This window comes from Penicillium crustosum (genome assembly GCF_028827405.1).
Source record: "Penicillium crustosum strain IBT 35664 chromosome Unknown utg000005l_segment0_segment0, whole genome shotgun sequence".
Lineage (NCBI taxonomy): Eukaryota > Fungi > Ascomycota > Eurotiomycetes > Eurotiales > Aspergillaceae > Penicillium > Penicillium crustosum.
The window spans coordinates 3,751,456-3,773,966 of record NW_026623126.1 but is presented as its reverse complement, the minus strand read 5'-3'; the positions used below and the strand labels follow the sequence as shown (position 1 = coordinate 3,773,966).

The 22,511-nt window shown below is 48.0% G+C and overlaps 8 protein-coding genes across 8 annotated transcripts; 2 read left to right on the top strand and 6 right to left on the bottom strand.

Annotated features, from left to right (window-relative positions):
- Positions 1-272: 272 nt before the first annotated feature.
- Positions 273-1,342, bottom strand: N7487_012100 (uncharacterized protein; the record flags this gene model as incomplete). Its single annotated transcript, XM_056879830.1, has 2 exons — positions 273-422; positions 551-1,342. 2 exons carry the CDS (start codon positions 1,340-1,342, stop codon positions 273-275), a joined length of 942 nt encoding a protein of 313 aa, XP_056725149.1.
- A 251-nt stretch (positions 1,343-1,593) lies between these two features.
- N7487_012099 (CoA-binding protein) lies at positions 1,594-2,141 on the bottom strand (the record flags this gene model as incomplete). The annotated part of the gene is made up of 2 exons (XM_056879829.1): positions 1,594-1,973; positions 2,027-2,141. Coding segments are annotated over 2 exons (495 nt in total), but the record flags the coding sequence as incomplete, so codon positions are not given.
- Positions 2,142-2,346: 205 nt separating this feature from the next.
- Positions 2,347-5,067, top strand: N7487_012098 (Rad4 family protein; the record flags this gene model as incomplete). Its single annotated transcript, XM_056879828.1, has 1 exon — positions 2,347-5,067. One exon carries the CDS (start codon positions 2,347-2,349, stop codon positions 5,065-5,067), a length of 2,721 nt encoding a protein of 906 aa, XP_056725147.1.
- Positions 5,068-7,165: 2,098 nt separating this feature from the next.
- On the bottom strand, positions 7,166-8,621 carry N7487_012097 (intradiol ring-cleavage dioxygenase; the record flags this gene model as incomplete). The annotated part of the gene is made up of 5 exons (XM_056879827.1): positions 7,166-7,608; positions 7,733-7,898; positions 7,973-8,115; positions 8,166-8,318; positions 8,372-8,621. The coding sequence occupies 5 exons, from the start codon at positions 8,619-8,621 to the stop codon at positions 7,166-7,168; spliced, it is 1,155 nt and encodes a 384-aa protein (XP_056725146.1).
- A 2,481-nt stretch (positions 8,622-11,102) lies between these two features.
- On the bottom strand, positions 11,103-12,812 carry N7487_012096 (sugar porter family MFS transporter; the record flags this gene model as incomplete). The annotated part of the gene is made up of 3 exons (XM_056879826.1): positions 11,103-11,787; positions 11,840-12,576; positions 12,630-12,812. 3 exons carry the CDS (start codon positions 12,810-12,812, stop codon positions 11,103-11,105), a joined length of 1,605 nt encoding a protein of 534 aa, XP_056725145.1.
- A 2,439-nt stretch (positions 12,813-15,251) lies between these two features.
- N7487_012095 (flavin-containing monooxygenase) lies at positions 15,252-17,180 on the bottom strand (the record flags this gene model as incomplete). The annotated part of the gene is made up of 1 exon (XM_056879825.1): positions 15,252-17,180. One exon carries the CDS (start codon positions 17,178-17,180, stop codon positions 15,252-15,254), a length of 1,929 nt encoding a protein of 642 aa, XP_056725144.1.
- Positions 17,181-17,889: 709 nt separating this feature from the next.
- On the top strand, positions 17,890-19,105 carry N7487_012094 (uncharacterized protein; the record flags this gene model as incomplete). Its single annotated transcript, XM_056879824.1, has 3 exons — positions 17,890-18,213; positions 18,268-18,545; positions 18,613-19,105. 3 exons carry the CDS (start codon positions 17,890-17,892, stop codon positions 19,103-19,105), a joined length of 1,095 nt encoding a protein of 364 aa, XP_056725143.1.
- A 256-nt stretch (positions 19,106-19,361) lies between these two features.
- Positions 19,362-20,165, bottom strand: N7487_012093 (uncharacterized protein; the record flags this gene model as incomplete). The annotated part of the gene is made up of 2 exons (XM_056879823.1): positions 19,362-20,006; positions 20,064-20,165. 2 exons carry the CDS (start codon positions 20,163-20,165, stop codon positions 19,362-19,364), a joined length of 747 nt encoding a protein of 248 aa, XP_056725142.1.
- Positions 20,166-22,511: the final 2,346 nt, after the last annotated feature.

The following is a 22,511-nucleotide window of genomic DNA, read 5'->3' as shown; positions in this document are numbered from 1 at the left end:
GTGTGTAGAACACAGGCAATTTTGAAGTTTGGACACAGAAACCCGCAGGAAAACCCTGCTATGTAATGAGACAGGCAGACGAAGCTGCAAGGAGCGCACGCAAAGAAAGCAAAACATTGAAATCGTTAATCGTAGTCAAATCAAAACCGGCTTTTCCGGTCCGGACCACCCAGTTAAAGAGCGCCCTTGGGGGGTATCAGGTCGTTACGCGCGATGAAATCAAATACAGCCGTTCAAGATGGAACAAAATGCTCCGAGAGGCAAAGACGAGCCTAATCAGAGTCATCATACATGTCCACATCGTCTACCACCACCGTCGTCCCCAACGCCTCCTTCCCTTCTCGGATCATAGCCTGCAGTTGCTTATTCAGTCGCTGGATACTGGCATCTTCTTCTCGTTCCTTGCGGCGCATCTTAGCAGCCTGTCGCTGTATATCAGCAGACACAGGAGTATCCCTCAACCGAGGGGATGGCAGTCCCCCTGTCCCTTAGTAGGCGAGTGGGGTCCGGTAGAAGCGTAAGAGACTCGTTTAGCAAGCCGGGGCATCACGGCAGATTTGCGACGAGGACTAGATGCCTGGAAAGTGCGTCGTGTGCGGAGTGACGGACTAGCAAGCTCGCTGCTACCCACGAATGGATCTGAGCTCTCGGGTACCACAACCCAGCTTCGGTCGACCTCGTCATCTGGATATTGGCCGGGTACGGGTGTCGAGCAGTATGTGTCCGGGCTGTACATATCTTTCTCAGTGGATGGGCTTGTTGAGGGCAGCCAGCTGGATTCAAGGGTTGTTGCTGGGCTGGATGACATGTCGTAGCCCTGTCCTCCTCCAGCATAGAATCCTCGGAATGCGCCAGCCCAGCACATATCGAGGACTTTGCTCACGGCTTTGATCACGGTCTGGCCCCAGCCTGTGGGTGTTGGGGTGTTGGGGCCATCGGGGCTTGCGGATATGATGTCAGAGTCGCGGCGGCTACGCTTGCGACTGCCGTTGTAGTCTGCTAGGTCTGTTGAATCGTCGTAGGAATCGAAGGAGGGCGGGAGGAAGGATTCGCGGTATCGGTTTGGACGGTAATCAAGCTCGGCCGAGGCGTGGAAATCGTTGGCTCCGGTTACGCTTACTGAGCGGTAGCTAGGGTGGATCATCGGGGACCCAGTGAAATTGCACTCAAAATGCGACGAAAGTTTCTCTGTGTTACGACGGGGTCGCTTGCGACTGAGTGAGAGAGAATAGAGCGAGGTGGAAGCCGTGGAGGCTGGGACTTGGAATAGCTGAGAGGGTGCATTGGAGAGATCAAGTTTAGGTTGTGAAGCAGAGTTGAAGATAGCGTGCATGTCGGGCATTTTGGAAGGAAGTAAGAGAGTAAGACAAAAAAAAAAAGATCGATCAAAAGATCAAAATCGGAGAAAAAAAAAAGAAAAGTGTCTCTCAAAAAAGAGAGAGAAAAAGCGAGAGGTTGGATATCCGTGTCAGGATTAGTGTTCCTTACAAGTCACTTCTCTTTGTCTCACACTATTTAAACCCCCCTACATGACATTCTCAGATAACAATATATCCCATATATCCCATATATTCCATATTCCACATATTGAAATTACAATCGCTGGCTGGTCCATTGGACTCCGGCTGCCTCTAATCCCTCATCACCATCAACTAACACACACCATCCCTCGCCGCCCTGTCCCCCATCTCCCGCAATCACTGCCTCAAAGTGGCTGTGAGCGTATTCCAACACTTGATCGTTAAAGGTACCAGGTTGTAACCAAACTGCAGGGATCCCCACCGAGTGCGCTTCCTCCAGCACTTGGAGGGTCACAGCTGGAGGGGTCACGACTGAGAGGGAAGTCTGTGCCGGCGATGGCAAACTGGCCGGTGAGGGGACTGTATCATAAGCACGCGAGGGGAGAGTGATCTGCGCTGCTCGGGGATTGAGTGGTGTCACCGGTAGGGAGTGTTGATGATACCAGGCGAGGACTGTAATGATTTAGTTCTCTATACAACTGCCAACAAAGAGTATGTTCTCTTACTCTTGTATCCGAACTTATGAGTGTCATTGCTGGCCCCCGCCACTGCAAAGCGGGGGAAGAGAAGAATCGCTTGACTGCTGCCATGGTAATTTGAATAATTTGAATGAAATAAATTGGTTTATGTTTTCAAAGAACGAAGTAGTCTTTGAACGTTATTAGAACTGGTAGCCAAGTAGGTAATAGCAAACAGTTGTAAAGTTGCAAAAGAAAGGAAAATAAAGCGCGCAACCTCGGCTGATGACGACTTTATCTCCCTTCATCACCCATCTCCGACATTCGGCGAACTTACTTGTTACTTCACGTCTTTCACATTCATTCGCATGCCACCCTTTCTCCCTCGCAAGCGCGTATCCTCCGAGGACCCGCCCCCGGCCAAACGCCAGGCCCGGCCCGATAATGCTCAAGCTCCTCCCCAAGCTCCGTTCCACCTCTCCGACTCCGACTCCGATTCCAACTCATCTTTGAGCGACGCACCCGATGGTCTCCTCAACAAGGACAATGCCCCTCATGAATCTGAGGAATCCGAAGATGAAGAAGAGGATATTGATTGGGAGGACGCGATAGACAACACTAGCGCCAATACACCTACTGTCGCAGCCCCGGAGCTACAGGACCTGGAATTGACCCTAGATCAAAATGAGACACACGTGGCCGATCTCCTGGATGGTAAGAAGGGACCTAGTAAGATCGAACGCCAAATCCGGATCCAGACACACTGTATGCATGTCCAATGCTTGCTTTTCCACAACGCTATCCGCAATGCCTGGAGCAACGACCCCAAAGTTCACGAGATACTGCGCAAAAAGCTACCGGAAGGGATCCACAAGGAAGTCAAGAAATGGCGCATAGCATCGGGCCTAGAACTACCAGAGCCAAAACCTGAACCGCCCAAGAGTAAGAAGAAAGGCAAAAAGACCCAGAAGAATAAAGACTGGAGTGAAGAGTCCGAGCGCCTGGAACCAGGCCAGCCGGATATGAGCCGTGGTGATCCAATCATTATCTTGATCAAGGTGCTGGTCGCATACTGGAGGAAGCAGTTTCGCATCACAGCGCCAGGACTGCGAAAGTATGGATACCGACCAGTATCTGCTCTTGAGACTGCAATCACCGACTTTCGCGAAGAAGAACATGACCCAGAGCGGCATGGTGAGCGTATCGCCAACCTCGACGAATTTCGCGCGATCGCCGAGCGTATGCAGGGCTCGCGGGATGTTGGCGCGCAGCTGTTCACGGCTCTCGTCCGTGCTCTAGGCATTGAGGCCAGACTCGTGGCTAGTCTACAGCCACTGGGTTTTGGTTGGACCAAGGGAGAAACCTACACCCCTCTCACACCTTCCAAGGCAGATAAGGACCCCGATAATGAAGGGCAGTCGGAAGCATCCGAGCCTGAGACTGACGCAGCTGAAAATAAACTACCAGCGAAGAACAAGCGCAAACAGTTTGACGAGGATCTACCATTTCCTATTTACTGGACCGAAGTTGCCTCACCCATCACGAATGAGATCATATCTGTCGATCCGCTTGTACTTTCCAACCCCGTGGCACCATTTGCAGATACAGACCTACAAGCAAACTTCGAGCCACGCGGTGCAAAAGCAGACCGGGCCAAACAAGTCATATGCTACGTTGTCGCCCACTCGTCGGATGGCACTGCCAAAGAGGTCACAACAAGATACCTTCGACGGCGGACCTGGCCGGGGAAAACGAAGGGCTTCCGAATGCCTTTGGAAAAAGTACCCGTAGGTCCACGCGGACACTACATCGCCTTCGACTGGTTCGGGATGGTAATGCGCGGGTACCAACGAGCCCGAAAGAGCAAAACAGCAGTCGACAAACTCGAAGAATCTCGAGATCTACAACCTAACCAACCCGAAAAGAAGAAAACAACGCAAACCGCCGATACTCTGCAAAGCCTCCGAACTTCCACCGAGTTCGTCCTAGAACGCTTTCTCCGCCGTGAAGAAGCCCTCCGCCCCGGCGCGGAACCAGTCAGAACCTTCATCGCCGGAAAAGGCGCCCGCGCCAAAGAAGAACCCGTCTTCCGACGAGCTGACGTGCTAAAATGCCTTTCCGCGGAAAGTTGGCACAAAGAAGGCCGCCAGACAAAACCAGGCGCGGTAGCTCTCAAGCGTGTGCCCATCCGCGCTGTGACGCTCATACGCAAACGCGAAGTCGACGAACTGCACCGCCAGACCGGCGAGAAGCCCCTGCAGGGTCTATACGCGCGCGACCAGACAGAGTACATCATCCCGCCACCTATTCAGGACGGCCGCATCCCCAAGAACGAATATGGTAATATCGACTGTTTCGTGCCGAGTATGGTTCCCGCAGGTGCGGCACATGTCCCCTTGCCTGGTACCGTGCGGGTATGTAAGAAGCTCGGCATTGACTATGCGGAGGCGGTGACGGGATTCGAGTTTGGATCGAAGATGGCTGTGCCGGTTATCCAGGGTGTTGTTGTTGCAGCCGAGAATGAGGATTTACTTCGGGATGCTTGGAAGGTTGAGGCCGCGGAGAAGAGGAAGAAGGAAGAGCTTAAGGCCGAGAAGAAGATTTTGCAGACGTGGAGGAAGTTTTTGTTTGGATTACGGATTATGGAGCGGGTCAGGGATGAGTATGGAGGTGGAGATCCAGATGCTGATCGGGAGCGCGATTCGCATAACCCCTTCGCTGCACAGAAGAAGAAACAAGAGGAATCCGATGATGGTGGTGCTGATGAAGAAATGCCTGATCGGGAGTCGTCATATAACGCGATTGATCATGGCGGTGGCTTTCTTCTTCCTGGTCATGAAGATGATGCGGACGATGGGTTGATTGTGGAGCACCATCAGCAGCAACGGACTCACGCAGGTCCGTCTCATACTGATGTCGATGATCCTGATGACAATGAGCCATTCGAATCTGGATCTCCTGCTGCAAACTCCCCGCCTGTGTCTATCTCTTCGGATTCAGATAACGAAGTGGATAATGGCAAGAGTGAAGACTCAGAACCTGAATACGCACCTCGCCCGACACGCCGAACGCGAGGCCGAGGCCGTTAATGGAATGAATGTATCATCCACATGACTGGAACTGGAAGAGGGCTATGGATTTTGTTATGTACTATGTACCAGTACCAGCAGTCTCTTGCACTAAGTAGAATTGTTTGCAAATCCCGATCTGGGAAAACTTCTTCGAATGATAGTGATTAAAAAATCCAAGAGATTGTCTCACGTCGTGTAATGTAACTAACATTCTTCAATTGGTCCATATTAGGATACAAGATAGGACAAATGATTTTTTTCTAGCATGCAAATGCGAAGCCTTTCTCGATTCTGGTTATATGTCTAGGCTCTGCGAATTGGTTCGTTCTGTAGGATGCTGTATCCTAGGAGTATAAAGAAAAGGGGAACGAACTATGCTAAGCCTATATATTGTCATGCTAATCAAAAAATAAAAAATAAACCATCAACGTGGTTCCTATTTAGATATTGCCCGATACATAATGCCACAGATTAGCCAAGATGTTCTCCGTTCCACTTGCACGAAGCGAAGCGGAACTTTTCGCTACGGATTGGTTTCCTGAGACAAAGCGTCGTCGTCTGATCAACATTTTGCTAGGCGATGATGGCCCATTTGCACATACTAGGTGAGAACTATACTCTGACGGCATGACCGATATATCTATAGGTGTAACTGACAACTCCACCGAGCAGCAAAGGACCTTCATTCTATTTCAACGGTCGGTCTCTTCACCGACCAGAATATACCGCATTTCATCGCAGTAAAGTACCCATCGATCATATCAACGATCGACTGCCTTCATTGTTAGGATATGTGCACTACACAAAGGTCAATTGAGTCCGCGAGAGGCTGTTTTATCCTTGTCCGGGTCCAAGGGGAGCTACAAACAAGGTTTGTTGGTGCATTCGTCGGAAGCGATTAGCTCAAACTACCCCGGGAGGTATGGACCGAAGATCCATATTTCGTGTGTCACTTGTTGGCTCTTGCGCAGTTTCAAGAGCGCTACCTCAATCTATCAAGATCAAAACCTATCACTTACATCGTATGTTATTAGCCTCTTTGTATTTTTCCTGGTCTATCGCGCCCCAGCTAAGTCGCTCTTAGTCACGTCTTCTCGTGACCAACTCATTACAACGGGAATACATTCTACCCTATGAAGCCAAAATAACCCCCGAGCTTCTGAGTGGGCTCAGGGATTCGATAGACGCGACAATCCCCGCCCAATGGCCTACAATTCAGCGGAAAAATATCCCATATAAGCCCTATGATACGCTTGCTAGCCGACTCAAAACCGAGATAGGGGAAACCAGCCCTTTACCTTCTCACAGCTTTTCAAATACATCAGATGATGTGGACGGTGTTGATGAGCACAGTGGAAAACGATCATATGAACCAGAAGATAGCGGCTCATCCAAAATGATGAGGATTTGAAAAAGAAGAGCGGGTCTATAGGGGGACCTGGGAGTAGGGAATTTATCGGCATGTTAGCGATCCTTTTTTGAATGGTCAATTTTAAGGGGTGTTTCGGGGGCATTGTATCAATATTTTGCATGTTCCAAGGATGAGTGACGACTATGTAGTATTCTTTTTAAATAGCTTAACCATATTCCTTTTCGATCCATGACTGTTGTTCGTCAAGTTTTTATTATATATATATATATTTATACTCCTCGGGCCAAACTCGGGCCCGGCCATCAGCTTTTCTGTTCTTACGAATTTGTTCTAACTCGATCACGCCTAGTAAATTGCTTAAGAAAGAGTTAGAGCACTTAGTCTTGAATCAATCACTAACTACGTACTACTAGACCCTCGATTAAACCGGTCTCTTGTGAATTGTTACACCGAAACAGATCATTCTAGACAATCAAGGGGCAAGCCCATAATTGTGAAGAACGAAAGCGGATGGCGATTTATTTATAGTGATGTGATCTTGTTCTAAAAAATCCCCCACAAAACTATTGAAAACTATTGAATACAAGCTTGGTACGAAGAGCAAAGCAAACAAAAGACTTGTGAGAAAATATCTTTTTTAACTATTGTGACAGTGAAGACAAAAAAACCCAGTTGAGGACACGGAATCATACATCTGTGTGATCTACTCAATCTATTGCAGTTGAGAGACAAGTGCAAATAACCTCATTTAGAAGGCTGTGGCCGAGGCAGATGGGGAGCACCGCTGGAAGCGCCGGGGGGAGCACCACCACCACTACCACCCATACCAGAGCTCTCATTCTCAACACCACCCTGCTCAGTGTAATAGGCTGCGGGGGAGACACTGGAGTCGACGGTAGGGTCCATACCAACGGAGATCCAAGCGAAGATTCCATCGGTGATATCATCGCCCAGGAAGACGTATTCCATGAATGGGTCAATGGTATCGAGCTCCTCGGCGAGAATGCTGTCGTCAGAGTTGAGGGTCACCTCCTGAGTGTTGTTCGAGTACGGGTAAACCTCATCAGCGGCGGTGATAAGATCCTGGTCGAAGAAAATCTGTCCGACGTGCGACGAGTGCGAGGAGTACAGACCGGAAAGGGTTCCGTTGGCAAGGACCTGGGTCTCGTTGGCTGGGTGGGTGAGGACTATTGATGAAGTTAGTAAATATTGGAATCGATTTCAATTGGTAGCGTTTGGCAAAGGTCATCCATGCAAACAGAAAGACAGTAACCATGAAGGGAGAAACAATTTCGTATCTGGGTATCATACCGTGGATGTGAGTTGCGCGGCCGGTGTAGTGACCTGGGAAGGTGGTTTGCATCTGGATAACACCCTCCCTGTTACTCTTCTGAATACCTCGGTTGAAGGTGTTGTTGAGGTTAGTCTGATCATCAGAGTTGCCGTTTCCACTGGCGACGACTCCAGAATAGACACCCTATGGCGATTGATGTGAGCGGAACTGTTTGTACTGCAATACAGCGGGGAAATTAGAGTGAAGGGTTTACTTACGGTGGAGTTGCAGTGCCACAAGTCCATGTAGATCTCCGGAATGGGATCGCAGGTGTTGGTGTCGATCAGCTGGATGTCCATGTAGAGAGGAATACCCTCCTGGGACTCCGCCATGTTGTCACGAATCAGTTCACCCGTGACATCTAAACTGCGTTAGTAACATTCAATAATAAAACAGAAATGGGAAGCTAACAGTAAGGTCCCTGGGTGACATCGGGTGCCAGAATGCAGGTAGCATCACCGCCAAACAAGACATTGGGGTCGGTAGAAGGATTCACTCCGGTGAGGTTGGAGTGGTGAGAAGTCTCCAGGGCACTATCGGAGCGCGCCTTGTTCAAGTGGCTGGCTATTGGGTTGTTAGAATATGACAGTGTTTGTTGACTTGGCTTTAAAACATACTAGGCTGAAGACCAAGGCGGCGGCGAAGGTTCTTCACGGCCAGGTGGCGACGGACCACATTTCGGTCTTCCTGGCCACGACGGCGAAGGTGAGAAGAACATTGCGCAAGGCTGCGCGAGTGAACAGGGGCACTCTTGAAGAATTCAGCCCGCTCAGCAGCTTCGGCCTTAACATCATGTCCCGGGTGAGCGGACACGATGCCGGTCAGAGCAGTCAGGCCAATGGCAACAGCAGATGCGAGATGAACCATGATTGAGGTATTGAAGCAGTCAAAAGTGAATGTAAATGTGAATGAGGAACTTGAGGATACCACAGGCGGGTGTCTTGGGGTGTTTTATATCTTCACGATGCCTTGTTATCTAGAAATACCAAGGCGGAGCATGGCTAGATTCAGGATAGACCCGCCTGAGATAAAGGATATTTTTATGAAGCTGACGAAGTATACGGGGTAGTCCTGCGCCTGCATTGGCAAATGAAACGCGTAACATTTCTCATCAAGGAAGGAATTTAGGTGACTGTAGGCCCCTGGAGTGGAGCTTCAACTATCCATTGATATCCTCGTCATAGTGCCAAGGGTAGCAATTGCTTGCAGCTGATAGGACAACGGTAGGTTGTGCAAGAGCCAGAGGCTTGGTACAGGAGCAACTCTAACCAACTCTGATGAATCCACCGTCGATCATCCTGGGACTATTGTCCTGCCAAGAACAAATTAGCCATTGAGGGTTTCGAAATTTGCCATGCGGGGAATTAAGGACGCGGCCCAAGGATGATATCCATAGAATAAGTCTTTCTCTGAGTACCACTAGACTGGCACTAGACCAAGTGATCGACCATGATGACGAGGCCCCACTCATCCAATCCAGAACCCGACTCATCTAGAGTGTGTAGATGTGGATGGAGTTTTCAAACGTAGATGCGTAAACGCCAGTTGACAAGCGAGCACTCATCCGCCACCCAAGGATGAGGCTAGGTAGCATATGCGTTCAAGACTCATCACGGATGGGTTCAATGGTAGATGGTGGATAGGTCCCCTATACTCAGCCAGTAAATTTCCAAACAAGCCAGGTCCATCGAAACCGCAATGTAACGGCTAGACGGGGCGCATGGAGTCTTTGCCCTAACGTGCGTGGTAGTGTATACGTATTCGGTCTTGGCGGTCCCCGTCCCGAGGTCCCCTGCGAGATCAGTCAGCGGAGAATGGAGCCCCGAAGGCTTTCAAGGTTTGGCTGAATATTTATGTCAACAATCAACAATATATACAACAATGCCACACTCCGAGATTGTTTACCAGGAAACATCCAAGCAATGAAAGACAAGGCACATGTGAAAGTCTTTTTCCTTGTTAAGAGTGTATTTTCCCATTCAATCTGTGAGTTTCCAAGGTTTGCCAAGATACTGACATAAGCCGAGGAAAAGGCCCCGGGGCTTGGCAATTGCTTGCCCCCCGGAGATCCCAGGGCTGAGTTGGTGAATGTGGATTTCAACCCTATGGGGAGAGAATGCGAGTACACAAAAAAGCGGGATCCATTGTAATGTGGCTGTACGGAGTAATGTCTCATCAGTTACGCCTCTGGGGCTGTTTGCGTGGCAGACACGCCCCCTAATGATTTCACTATGTCCTTCATGATGAATGTGCAATTTGTTTCCGACTTTGCTATAAGCTATTTTTGGTCTATTATACCGCCGGTAGAATTCCTGTTCTTGTATTGGCTCCTGACTATCACCCAGTTAACCTTATTCTACTTAACTGGCACTTTCTACAGAGTACCTGGCCCGCACTTATATTTTTTATTTTGGACAAAAATTATCAACCCGCCTACGGAGGGTGCGCCACCGCCACGCCACCCATATGCAACTAATCGTATCCTTTACTACGGAGTAGGCGGACCATACTCCGTACACAAAGGGGACATATAGAAATGCTGGTTTTAAGTACGATAAAAGTCATTAAAATTTTATTACAATCTAGGATATATAATAATCTGCTCTATTTAAATGTCATATTCGAGTTTGAGCCTAGGTTTTAGGGAGCCTTTTTATAGTGTTGCGATTGGAAATTTAAATCTACTATGGCCTCTAATATAAGAAATTCAACCATAAAAGCGTTCTGGAAACTTGTCCCTGAAATTATATAAAGGTATCAGGATTGTATTTGTTACAACCTGCCCCTGGACTAGCGAGTTACACACTAGGCCAAAAAGACCACTATATTTGAGAATTACACTCAGATGGTTCAGGCTCCGATACATATAGTGCGTGTCATGACAGTACTAGGGTATTCGTAGTCACTTGAAAAGGTCTTTATATAATTCAGTTGAGAAAAACTAACATTTATATATGTACCTTTTGTATGGTCCGCCTAGTAAAAGATACAATTACATATGGGTTGTGGACCCTCCTGACGGAGGGTCTATCATTTTTCTACCGAGGATAACAATTGTCAATATAATCGAGACCATGACCTAAATGTACGTGGGAATTCTTGGTATCAAGCATCGTGAGAGTTAGCTAAATGGTTGCCTGCAAGAATTGAAAAGAAAATAGTATTAAAAGCCATCTGAATTAAATGTATTATGTTACATGCATATTCGTGGATATCGGGGGCAATGTCGCATGAAACCGTTAACTCATGATAGAGGCAATAATAGAAGCAAAGCCTGCTGAGAGTGGGCTAGCACTACGTAAAAGATAGAAAACAATAGAACCACCATGTCAAAACCAGTCCGATGGATTAGACTTCCTGCTGGGTCACGCTGGGTGCATGGGCAGCCTTCTCGTCCAATCCAATTTCGGCAGCAAAGGTGCTGTGAGGCTGCCACTTAGAGGAAGTGCGAGGAGTGGTCTCTTCCATCATCTTGTCAACCTGCTCCAGGGTTAGACCCTTGGTCTCGGGAATGAGGAAGTAGGTGTAGATAAAGGCGCAGGTGCACAGAGAACCCCAAATAAAGAACACCTTAGCGCCAAGGTTACCCTTGTCGGCATCCGTCATGTAGGGAGTGATGACTGCGATGATGCAGTTCCAGAGCCAGTTGGAGGCAGTGGAGAGGGCCACGCCGCGGGACCGGATGGGCAGAGGGAAGATTTCACCGATAACGACCCAAGCACCGGGGCCCCAGGTGCTGGCAAAGAAGAAGATGTAGATGCAAATGAAAGCGATCATTGCACTGACGGCCTTGGGGTTGCTGCCATCGGTGACACCAATAATGGCCACAATGAACTGGCACACAATCATACCCAGGGCACCCCAAAGGAGCAAAGGACGACGTCCGTATCTCTCAATGGCGTAGAAGGAGAGTGGAGTGGAGAACACATTGACAATTGTGGTGATCATGCTGATCAGGAAGGGGTCGTCAATTGTGCCAAGCTGCGTGAAGAAGGTGGTACCGAAGTAGAAAATGAAGTTGACACCAGTCCACCTACAGCCGGTTAGTTTACATTCAATAGCAGGGAGAGGAGAGTAAGACATACTGTTGCATCATCTGGAGGGAGGTACCCAGGATAGTACGACGAAGGTTGCTGTTAGGGTGCCAGAGGCTTCCGTTGAAGCAGCTGAGCCAAGTGCTGAAGTATCCACCCTGGGGGATTGCCATTTGTTCATACTGGTTGTTGGCGTCAATCTCATTCAGCTCCATCTCGACAAAGTCTGAATTCTCGGGCTGTCCACGGATACGGGCCAGCACAGTACGAGCCTTATCCTTCTGGCCCTTGCGGATGAAGAACCGAGGGGACTCGGGCAGCATGAACAATCCAAGGGCTAGAATGAGAGCCCAGAGCATTTGGAGGGCAATGGGGATCCGGTACGACCCACTGTCTGTACGGTCCTGGGTACCATAGTTCACGCACGAGGCAAGCATCAAACCAACGGTGATACAAAACTGGTAACCCGAGACGAGGGCACCACGGACCTTGCGGGGTGCAATCTCAGACATGTAGAGAATGATGATGGCGGAGACAAATCCGATACCGAAACCGGCAATGAGACGACCGGCAACGAGGAGTCCAATGCTGGTAGCGGCGGTCTGCAAAACGACACCAACGATGAATATGGCACAGCCAGCAATGATTGTAATCCGACGACCGAACCAATCAGCCAGATCACCGGCGATGAGGGAACCAAAGAAGGTTCCAGCGGAGAGAATGGAAACGATGAGTGACTTTCGGGAGGACGGGATGACGAATAGCTTCGGGTCGGTAGTGGCAGGATCCTGGGGGTGGTTAGTGAGATCCTAGGAACTTGTGGGTAGACATTGACACTCACAAGATCTTCGAAGTGCTGGATGAAGTACTTCATGCCGAGAACACCGCTGATGTAACCAGAGTCATAACCGAAGAAGATACCACCAAAGGCAGCAAAGGCACACATCAAGTAGGCCTTGAATGTGACCGGGGCCTCGACACGCGTGGTGTCGACCGGCCCAGAGATGACCGCTCCACCAGGCATGGTAGCTAGTCGATGAGGGTAGATGTGTGTAAGAAATCCAGAAAGAGACAAGTGAGATGTCTCAAAAGGAAGATAATGTGAGGTGAGAAGTGGATGGAAGAGGAGGAGAGGAAGGGACTAGGGAGGGGGAGAGGATTTATATTTTATATGTCAGGTCATCCCCAGACTTTCCCCCCATATCCCTGGAAAAAAAAAAAGCAAAACTACCGAAAAAAAATAAATCTCATCTAATCCATGTTTGGCTTGGTCACTGTCGGCCTAAGATACAGGAAACTTAGAAATCGGCTAGAATGACTGTGTAGCCAAGTCGGCTCTAGAAATTTGACCACGCGATAGAAACGGCAAGTATAGAAAACCGGGGAAGTGCTGCACGGCCCAAGCCGTAAAACTGTGAGACAAGGTGATCTGATTGGGTAGAATCCCCCAAATTGATCCGCTGATCCTGGTCTCATTACAAGAGGGTCAAAGTGAAAAAGAAAAAAACCCAAAATCCCCCTAAGAATCCCCCCTAAACTCCATCCATATGCAGTTTGTAGGTTGGGAACATCTAGAACCAAACAGAGTCTCGGGTTGACAAACCGGAGATGCCCACTTTAGGATAGAGGGTCCGCGGGGAAATCACCTCTAATTGGTTAGTTGTCTATGGGACTGTGCACGTGAATACTTTTTTTTTTTTTTGGGACTGTGACTCCTCCACAACCCCCCATATCTTCTTCCCCAGGTTATTTTTATTCCACTAGTACCTCCAGGGGGATGTTATATATAACACCGAGTATATTTAGCTTATTTGCAAATGAAAAAAAGGCATCTCAGGTATGAGTCTGATGACCTGAAGGGAACTACAGCTCACAGTTTAACACTTCCAGCCTAAAAACTACTACTCCGTATATTCACATCAATGTCACATTGAGGGCAAGCTGTACAAAGCACAGACCTTGACGACGCCACTAAATCCCACTCCCCCTTTACTTTAATGGAAAAAAACCTAGTCTTGGCGTAAGGCAAGCTGACTATTTAGTTAGTACGGACAGGGTATACAGTAAGAATAATCATAATAAACTAGTTTCATGAGTGCTACCGCTTTACGGAGTTTATGCTGCTAGCCATGTATAGTTAAAAAAAAAAAACAAGCAATAAAAAGACGATCAAGACGATCAAGACGATCAGGACTGTCAAGATGTGAATATGGCTCGCAGCTCGGGGATTGCCGAGCTAACTAGTGGGTCTCTCAGACACACAAGAGTTCTGATGGCAGAAGTGGGCTTTTCGAGAGTTTATCCGATTTTCTCCCACGGAAAAACCGGCCAGTTACACGGGGGGCCCTAACCTGCCTCAGCCTTTCATGTCCGCATTCTGTCTTGGCTATCACGTGAAGTCGAGTTTTTACAGTCTGTCCCGTGCCAGACATCGCCACGAAACGAACGAGCGGGCTATTGTCGGGAGAATTTCGTGTTTGTTGTCTTGGCTACTTTGCATCGCGACAGCGCGCTTGAGCGTGGCATGCTATTCGATGTCAGAAAATGTGACTCTACTAAACTTCTGAACCTTTCCCCCTTTGTTACCTATCCAACTCTGGAGTGGCCAAATACAGCAAATGCTACCCCGTGCCCCATCCACGGGTCTGCGCTCGGTTTATGGAGTACAGAGGGACCGATCCATGGGAAACTTGCCATATGGTCTCGGGTGAAATGGTGGTACTATGAGGGATCCACATTGGCCTTACTACTATGGGGATATGGGGACCGAAGTTAGAGGAGCTGAAGGAACTGGGACTCCCCGAAAAACAAACGAGAAAATGGAGCGAGCCGAGGAAATCATATCCGATCCCGGTGAACACTTTCCGTTAGAGCACAGATTTGTGATCCTTTTTGAGGGGAAGATATCCATCATACGTGGGGACTCGGTAGTTCCCGAGTACGATGTACTTTTGCACTACTCCATACTCATTCGGCATTGAGAACATGGAGAAGTCTCCGGACCCCCCGGATTTAGGTTAGTTTTTCTGGGGAATACTACCCCAGGACTTGTCTTCAACGATGGATCTTGTCACCGGTGTAGACTAAGGACTTATTATATTATTCCCTGCGTTAATCAATTTCCTCTTTTGGATTTCAATACATGCCGTTCACTATGATTCGTGGCATCTCGTTTTTTTATATTATTTCTCCGGTTTAGCTGACACATTCATTTTGACACAACTTTTGAGTACCATGGATTGGATCTGTACATATTGTCCTACGTCGTACTCCGTGTAGGGGCCTCGAGTCCAGGGCCAGGGTGTTCGGTTGCACCTGCATCAAAATTTGCTCCATGGCTCCTTCCTATAGCAATAGGTACCAGGTAAAGTTTTTATTTCCAATAAAGCAATAACATCAATAACATTGAATATTGAAACCAACAAGTCTTCATATCAAACTGTGTGAACTTGATCCCCAAAACCTACGCGTCATGTCGAGACTGAATGTCAAGTCCACTCAACTCACCTGTCTTGCGCCAATCCTCTATCTCCTTCACATAACTCTTAATCCCCTCTCCCCAGATACTGAAGTGTGCTGCCAGAAACGCTTCACGGTCATCAAATTGGAGTCCCTCCCGATTGAAGTACCCCGGAGTACAATCCAAAACACCTCCCAGTGCTCGCGCTCTCATCAAAACCTTGGAAGTCCATTCTCCTTCCGAGCGAGAGCTAGGCTCAATAGTAAACGCGGAAAGGGTGACATTTGGGTTTCGCTCCGAGGTTAACTTGCCGGCCTCCGAGATGATGTGGGCGACATGAACGGCAAGCTGATCGAGAACATAGACCTGGTTTGCTGACGCTCCTGTTTGATACGGGCCCGGAAAGAATAGGTTAGGAAATCCATTCGTCATTACTCCATGGAGTGAATTCAGCCCCTTCTGCCATTTTTCCTGGAGGAGTTGGTTGCCACGTCCGGTTACAGTCAGATCCCCACGATCGGCACTACCCCCAAGATTGTAGCCAGTCCCAAAAATGATGGCATCCAAATCATATTCTTGGTCGTCTGCCAAGATCCCTCGATCTGTCATACTCCGGATTCCATTTCCATTAGTGTCCACGAGGGAAACATTAGGTCGATTGAATGTGGTGAGAAAGTTGTCACTGAAGCACGGCCGTTTGCACCACCCAGGATACCAGGGCTTCAAAACTCGAGCAGTCGACTGATCGGTCACTGTCGCTTCTACCCGACGGCGGATTGCCTCTTGGCGACGTAAATCCAATTGATGCATCCGCATCAGATGGTCCGGATCAAGACCAGAGGGACTCCCGATGAGTACACTGAAAGACTGCATTTTGGTCCAACCATCGTCGACAAGGTCTATATCTGGGAGAGGATTCTCATTCGAGGGGAAAGCATTGAAATTCTCCATGCGCTCTCGTTGCCACCCAGGGCCGGCTTCTTGAACCATTTTCGCCCACCAGGCGCGATCAGTGGAGTGATTGTGACGCCAATCAACAGCAGACGGTGTGCGTTGAAAAACGATCACTTTCTTTGCCCACTGGGCAAGGTGTGGGATTGCTTGGATGGCAGATGCACCCGTGCCGACAAATCCAATCGTCTTGTCTTGCAGTCTATCCATGGTTGGACTGCTTGGACTTCCTCCAGTATAATCATAGTCCCAGCGCGAAGTGTGGAAAACCTTCCCCTTGTAGGTCTCAAACCCATCCAACTTTGGGATTTTCGGGGAATTCAGCAACCCAGTAGCCAAGATAACAAAATCAGATTGTATTGCGGTGGGTGACTGGCCATGTGGTGTGATATGGATGGTCCATTGACAATCCTGGTCATTCCAAGCCAACTTGTTGACCGCAGTCTGGAACAAAGCCCGGTCAATGAGATTCCATTGACTGGCAATACGATTCGCGTGTTCTCTCAATTCAGGTCCGGTGACATACTTTTGCGACGGCATGTACTTGGTTTCCTCTAACAACGGCATGTAAGTATAACTTTCGACATCACACGCTAGGCCGGGATATTTGTTCCACCACCACGTTCCCCCAAAGCCACCTGCTGTATCCACAAAGAGGATCTCAGTTGCACGAAGAAACCCCGACTGGAGGAGTCGCACTGCGAACAGCAGCCCTCCGAACCCAGCGCCGACAATGAGCACTCGAACCTTTCTCTGCTCGAGCAGATGATTGTTGACATTTCCATTCGAAAGGAGGCTGTTCGTAGATTCATCGGTCAAGGCCACATATTGGGTTGGCCCATCAGGGTGCAGGCGTTTCTTGCGTTCCACATCATACCGGTGTTGGGTTTTCTGCAGGTCGTGCTCGCTCGTCTTGGCTATATTGGTGGTAGGTTGGTCAAGACTAGGAGCCTCTAGGCCTGCAACATAATTGTCTGGCATCATGGCGAAGTGAGAAATAATTCTTGCATTCTAAAGAGTAAGCTGAATAGGAGTTTATAAATGCCATCGTGAGTTGTGTTAGCTGTTCAATGAAATGCAAGGTGTTAGCAAATCGTTTGTGCTCTATGTGATATTTCCTAGCAATCCAGCACAAAGAGAGAACAAACAGAGTAAACGGCAAAACCGAGCAAACAGTGAAAGAGAAGTGGTCTTGTCCAAACGGTGAGGTACATCCGACCTGCACTCCGTTGATTCCGAAAGTAAGGGACCAAAATCCTCTAAGAAGCTCCACTGGACCCTTGTGCATATTAAAATGGGGCCAACTACTTCGCTATTTATCTTCGGACTCACCGTAATAGGTTACAGGAACAGGCTGTGATTGGCCGGAGCGAGGACTACTGTAGTAGGATCCGTTTGACCTTGGCAGTCCTATTCTCGGGCTTGGCATTTCCTACTTAGTTCATAGGGGGAACATTAGACGAGAAGACGAATCTGACTCCCAAACAGGTAAAGATCTCATTATTTATGCAAAGTTCTTTAAGGAATCTGATTGGACTTGTTCGAGCCCCATGTCAGCACTAATATCCTGCGTGAACCCTGTGGCTCCAGCCTCACGGCGCCCCTATGTACCTTAAATTATAAGTAGTCTTCCAGACACACACTACGTTGGTGGAAAGGAATTGTTTATCGCGCTAAGAAACCTACTAGTATGAGTCTCTCATCCCGTGCACTGTTAGCTCTAGCAGCCCTTTCTTCTCTATCACTCGCCAAGGAAGTCGGTTATTTTGAGCCATCCTCTTGCGCTGATCCCAAAGGGTTCGAAACATGCTACGATAATGTAGATACCAACTACTCGAACTGTGTAAACAACAATTGCGGAGGGGGAGGTGAAGCCTGCTCGAAAGCATGTGGTGGAAACACATCCTGCATGAACGAGATATGCCCTGGCCTGGGAATCGACTGTATCAATGCTTGTGAATGTGAAAGGTCCGCTCTCCAGATTGATTGCGTAGGCCAGAGATGTTGGAACCGGGTAAGGCTCCCTTGGCAATTCATATAACCTCAACCTCTGACACAAATATCCCAGGTCTACTCTTGCGAGTACCAAAATACAGTCATGGACTTCCTCGGCGTCTGTCTCAACCCCAACCGGGATGGGTTACCGTATTGGCCGACTCCGAATGATGCCCCTGATTCTTGCTCTTGCAACCTCGGCAAAATTGAGAAAACAGAATACCTCATCACGGAACACATGACCACGTGCTCGGATAACAGTACAAATATCGCCGGTATGACTGATACTGATGCGATGATTGAGTACGGACAAGCGTGCCTGTGCTGTGGATACAGTGCTATTATCTCTGCGTATGATTCCATCCCCGAGCTTAAAGAAGTTCGTTTTTACCCTTCTGTTACTAATAATGTTATCTAGTATCTGGGACACCTGCCCTGACATCAAACCCTCCCTACTAGGTGCAGATGAATGGTTTGCTGGAGCTCTCATCCCCGGTCACTGGGAAGAGTGCGGACCATACCTTGAGAAGTACAATTGCGCCGGCGATTTGGGTTATGCTCGTGCCGATGCTGGTGGTAACACCAAATTCTACCATCCTAGCAGCATGCCGAGCAATGGCACGAAAACAATGTCGAATGTGGGTGGTGTTGTCTCTACCCCGGTGAGTGGTGATACTTTCACATGGACATTTGGGTCAACACTGCAGCACACTGTCACTGTGTCTTCGGTAGATGCTACTGTCACCGGAACAAAGACTACCGGTGGGAGCGGTGGGAGTGACGTTACTACAACGAGTAGTGCGACTGGTACAGGAGGGAGTGACGCAAAGCCTGGCATGGGTTCTTCTTTGACTGTTCCCTTTTGGACCATTGCTGGAAGTGTTGGTGTCTTGATACTATCGGCTTTGTGAGGATATAAGGTATTGTTTACGTATGAATAGATCTGTTGATGAAATAAACGGGCACTGGTGCGCTTTCTAATAAGCCAACAATCTTAAATTGCTGCAACTTGTATATATATGTACAGTACCCTGAAAATATGCTTCACATGACCCGCGTTAGACGATCCAATCTTCCTTGGCTTTGGTAGTTCTTATCCTTGCCTCATCAATGTTCGTTCCTCTCTGCCATAATACCTATGTAGGTACTAGGTAATCCGCAATCCCCTTACTGGATAGCAATGTCGGAACATGAGAGATAGATCTGACCAGTTTGGAAAGAGTTCCACTTCCAGGACAGCAAAGTGTGGTTCGAGACGTAGTCCGGAATCTTGATCTGCTTGGAGACAGTGTAACCGCCGGAGATTGTTGTCTCACAGGAGCCAAGCTCAGAATTGTCGACACCTTGACACTTGGTATCGTCGAAGCCGTTGCAGGTGAACCAGTCATTGCGGTAGCAAGCTTCATCCTCACTACAGTCTGCACTGTAGTCGCAGGTCTGTCCATCGACGCCGGTGCATTCAAGAAGACCTTCTTCAAAGCAGGCCTCGGCTGCCTCCTTCTCCTCGTCGGTTGGCAGGTAATCCGCATCCAGGAATTTGTCCACGATATCTTGATCTTGGCAGATACGGTAGCTGAACATGCCACCGTGATCACCGTTGTGGTCAAGACACCACACGACGTCAATTACATCGCCAGCTGAGTAAGTCTTGACCACCTCGTTACCCCAGTCGCTGCCGGGTTGGTTGTAGTCGACGCTCACACGGGCATTGTATCCGCAGGGTCCGCTGCGGGCAACTGGAGCCACGTCGAGATCGGGCCAAGAGGAAACGGGCTCGAGGATGGTGCACTCGGGACATGTGTCAATTCCAGCCTAAATATTGTCAGTCGAAGGAACCTCCTTGATGCCCAGTTTATCCAAATGTCTAACCTCAAATCCGAGCTTGGTTCGGCTGTCCGGGGTGACAAGGTAGCCATGTCCAGCGACAATGGTAGACAGTGAGCTAACGAGGACAACTGCGGCAGACTTCATGATGATAAGGGAAGATGTAGTTTGTTTGAATGAAAGTGAATGAAAGTGAATGATTGGAATCGGATACAGACCAAACCAAGTGTTGGGGAAATGTCCTTTTATATTCGCATAACTCGCTGGTTTGGACTTCACCTATGCCGGGGCTAGGTTATTGATGTACAAGATCTGATCCTACATTTCTACAGGGTTCGGACAAGAAGACCAATCATGAATGGCTATTTTATTGGATAGAGCACCCCGTGAAGAGTCTAGCTCGGCTAGGACTTTGTAAAGATGATCAGCGTTGACGATGCCAAGTGTAGCACGGGTGACCTGGGTTACCAAAGATATGATTAAATGATTGGACTACCCATCACGGTGAAATCTGATATTGCTATGCAGGGCTCAGACCTCACAACGCCCCTGAGGAAATTCCGAGCTTGGCATTCGGTTGGCTGAAGGATGCAACGCCCGATATATTTCCGCCAATTAACCACCTCCAGGCCCAGAAGATTAGATTGAAGTGCACAAATGCAATAATTATGCATGATTTTCGAAATGTCTCTATGAGTACCAATTCGTCTAGATCATACGGGATAGTCAATTTTCCCTCAAATTTTGCTACACTACAGGTTGGATTTGGAATTGACCTTCGATTCCTATAGCATACACTTCATCTAACTGAAACCCTTAGCTTGGCCCTAAGAATGGTGGCTGCGGGGTATTTCAGCCTTTTCAGCCTTTTTACGCCATGGCGCTCGGGAGAAAAGATCGCCAGTGCATCTCGGCTTTAAGGGGGTTTCCCGACTATTCACCGACGACTCGTTACTGTGTGCATTTTTGGTAATTTCGATGTTGTTTACGGTGGGCGTTATCTTAGGATTCGATTCTAATGATGGGGGCAACTAGCTAGTAGCAATATAATAATAAGCCAGAACCTATACTAAAAAATTATATAACTAGTAGGGGTTAACCGTGCCAAGCGCCCAATTTACCCACCAGGTATTGATGCGCCCTAGCAGATGCAATACCCGGTAGTAGGCCTTGACAAGTCCTGCAGCACCTGGGAAATTCTGGTGCTGCAATATGGTGCTGCAAGATAATAAATAGATCAATTAGATACTTTTAATATATAAGGTCAATTTAGCCTCCCCGGCTGCTTTACTCGTCTATACTTCCTAACTTCAATTAATACCTTCTTCTACTTCCGCTTCATTTTTTTCTTAACTGGCCTTTGACTCAATTTATATTCCTTTCGCCTTATTTCTTTGACCAGGGCAAATTATTATAATTTACGTCGTATAACTCTAATTTATCGGTAAGAAGTTCAGGATTAGTAGGTGAATTTAAGCTTAATTATATAACCAGAAGGGGGGTTTTTTTTATCGAATTTGTCTAATTAAACATAAGAATTTATAGATGCACTCCTAATAATAGCAATTTGAAGGAGGAAGGCCTCACTCGCAACGACTAGCGACAAAAGCTGGTAACATCTTCTTTGCCTCATTGACGCCACAAATTGCTCAAAGTATATAATGGTTGTCGTCACAAGGTCTACTGGAGGCATTACTGTGAGGTTCACGGACGAAAAGCGTGGAATAGGTCCCCTTCCCGTGCAACCTATAACAATATGAAGGACCGACGTCGCTCACACAAGAGCACACTCAAGACGGTTACATAAGATCCAGCCACCGATTATCAAAACGGCGAGCCACAAACCCTATGTCCAAGTTCCTAATCCGAATGAAGTGTGGAGTATGCCGTTAGTAAATATTGGAATGCCTTAAAAATATGACCTAGAGAGCATGGAGATAGCCTTGCAAATTTGTAGATGCTTAGCCTGTAGAGTTTCAAAACACGGCACATATGCAACAGGTTTATATTCCGTATATGTTAAATGTTTAAAACAACTTAGCAGAAGTTGAAATCGTGGAGTTCTACTGATACACTACCATATAAATCCATATGTCACAAATGTGTCATAGACTCAGGATGTAATGTGCACCAATATGATTATTTTAAGGTACTAGTCCTGGTATCTCGTCGGTTAATCTAGCATTTACAAATGTATCACAACAGATATTGACTTACCACAAATTACAAGTAACGTCCCGATGTGACACTATCCAGCTAACACCTAATAGAGAAATACGCGAATTACCTAAGGGCTAGCTGACACAGCTTGACATGAGATATATAAAAGGAACCCTAGTCTAGCGTTTGGCGAAGGAATTCCGAATAGCACAGATTCAACTCATCAAGTCAACTATCTTTAGACACCCTCTTGTAACATGCTACTCAGACAAACTATCTTGAATCTTCTGTCTATCAGTTCTATATATGTCGCAGCCCTTCCTCAGACAGAGC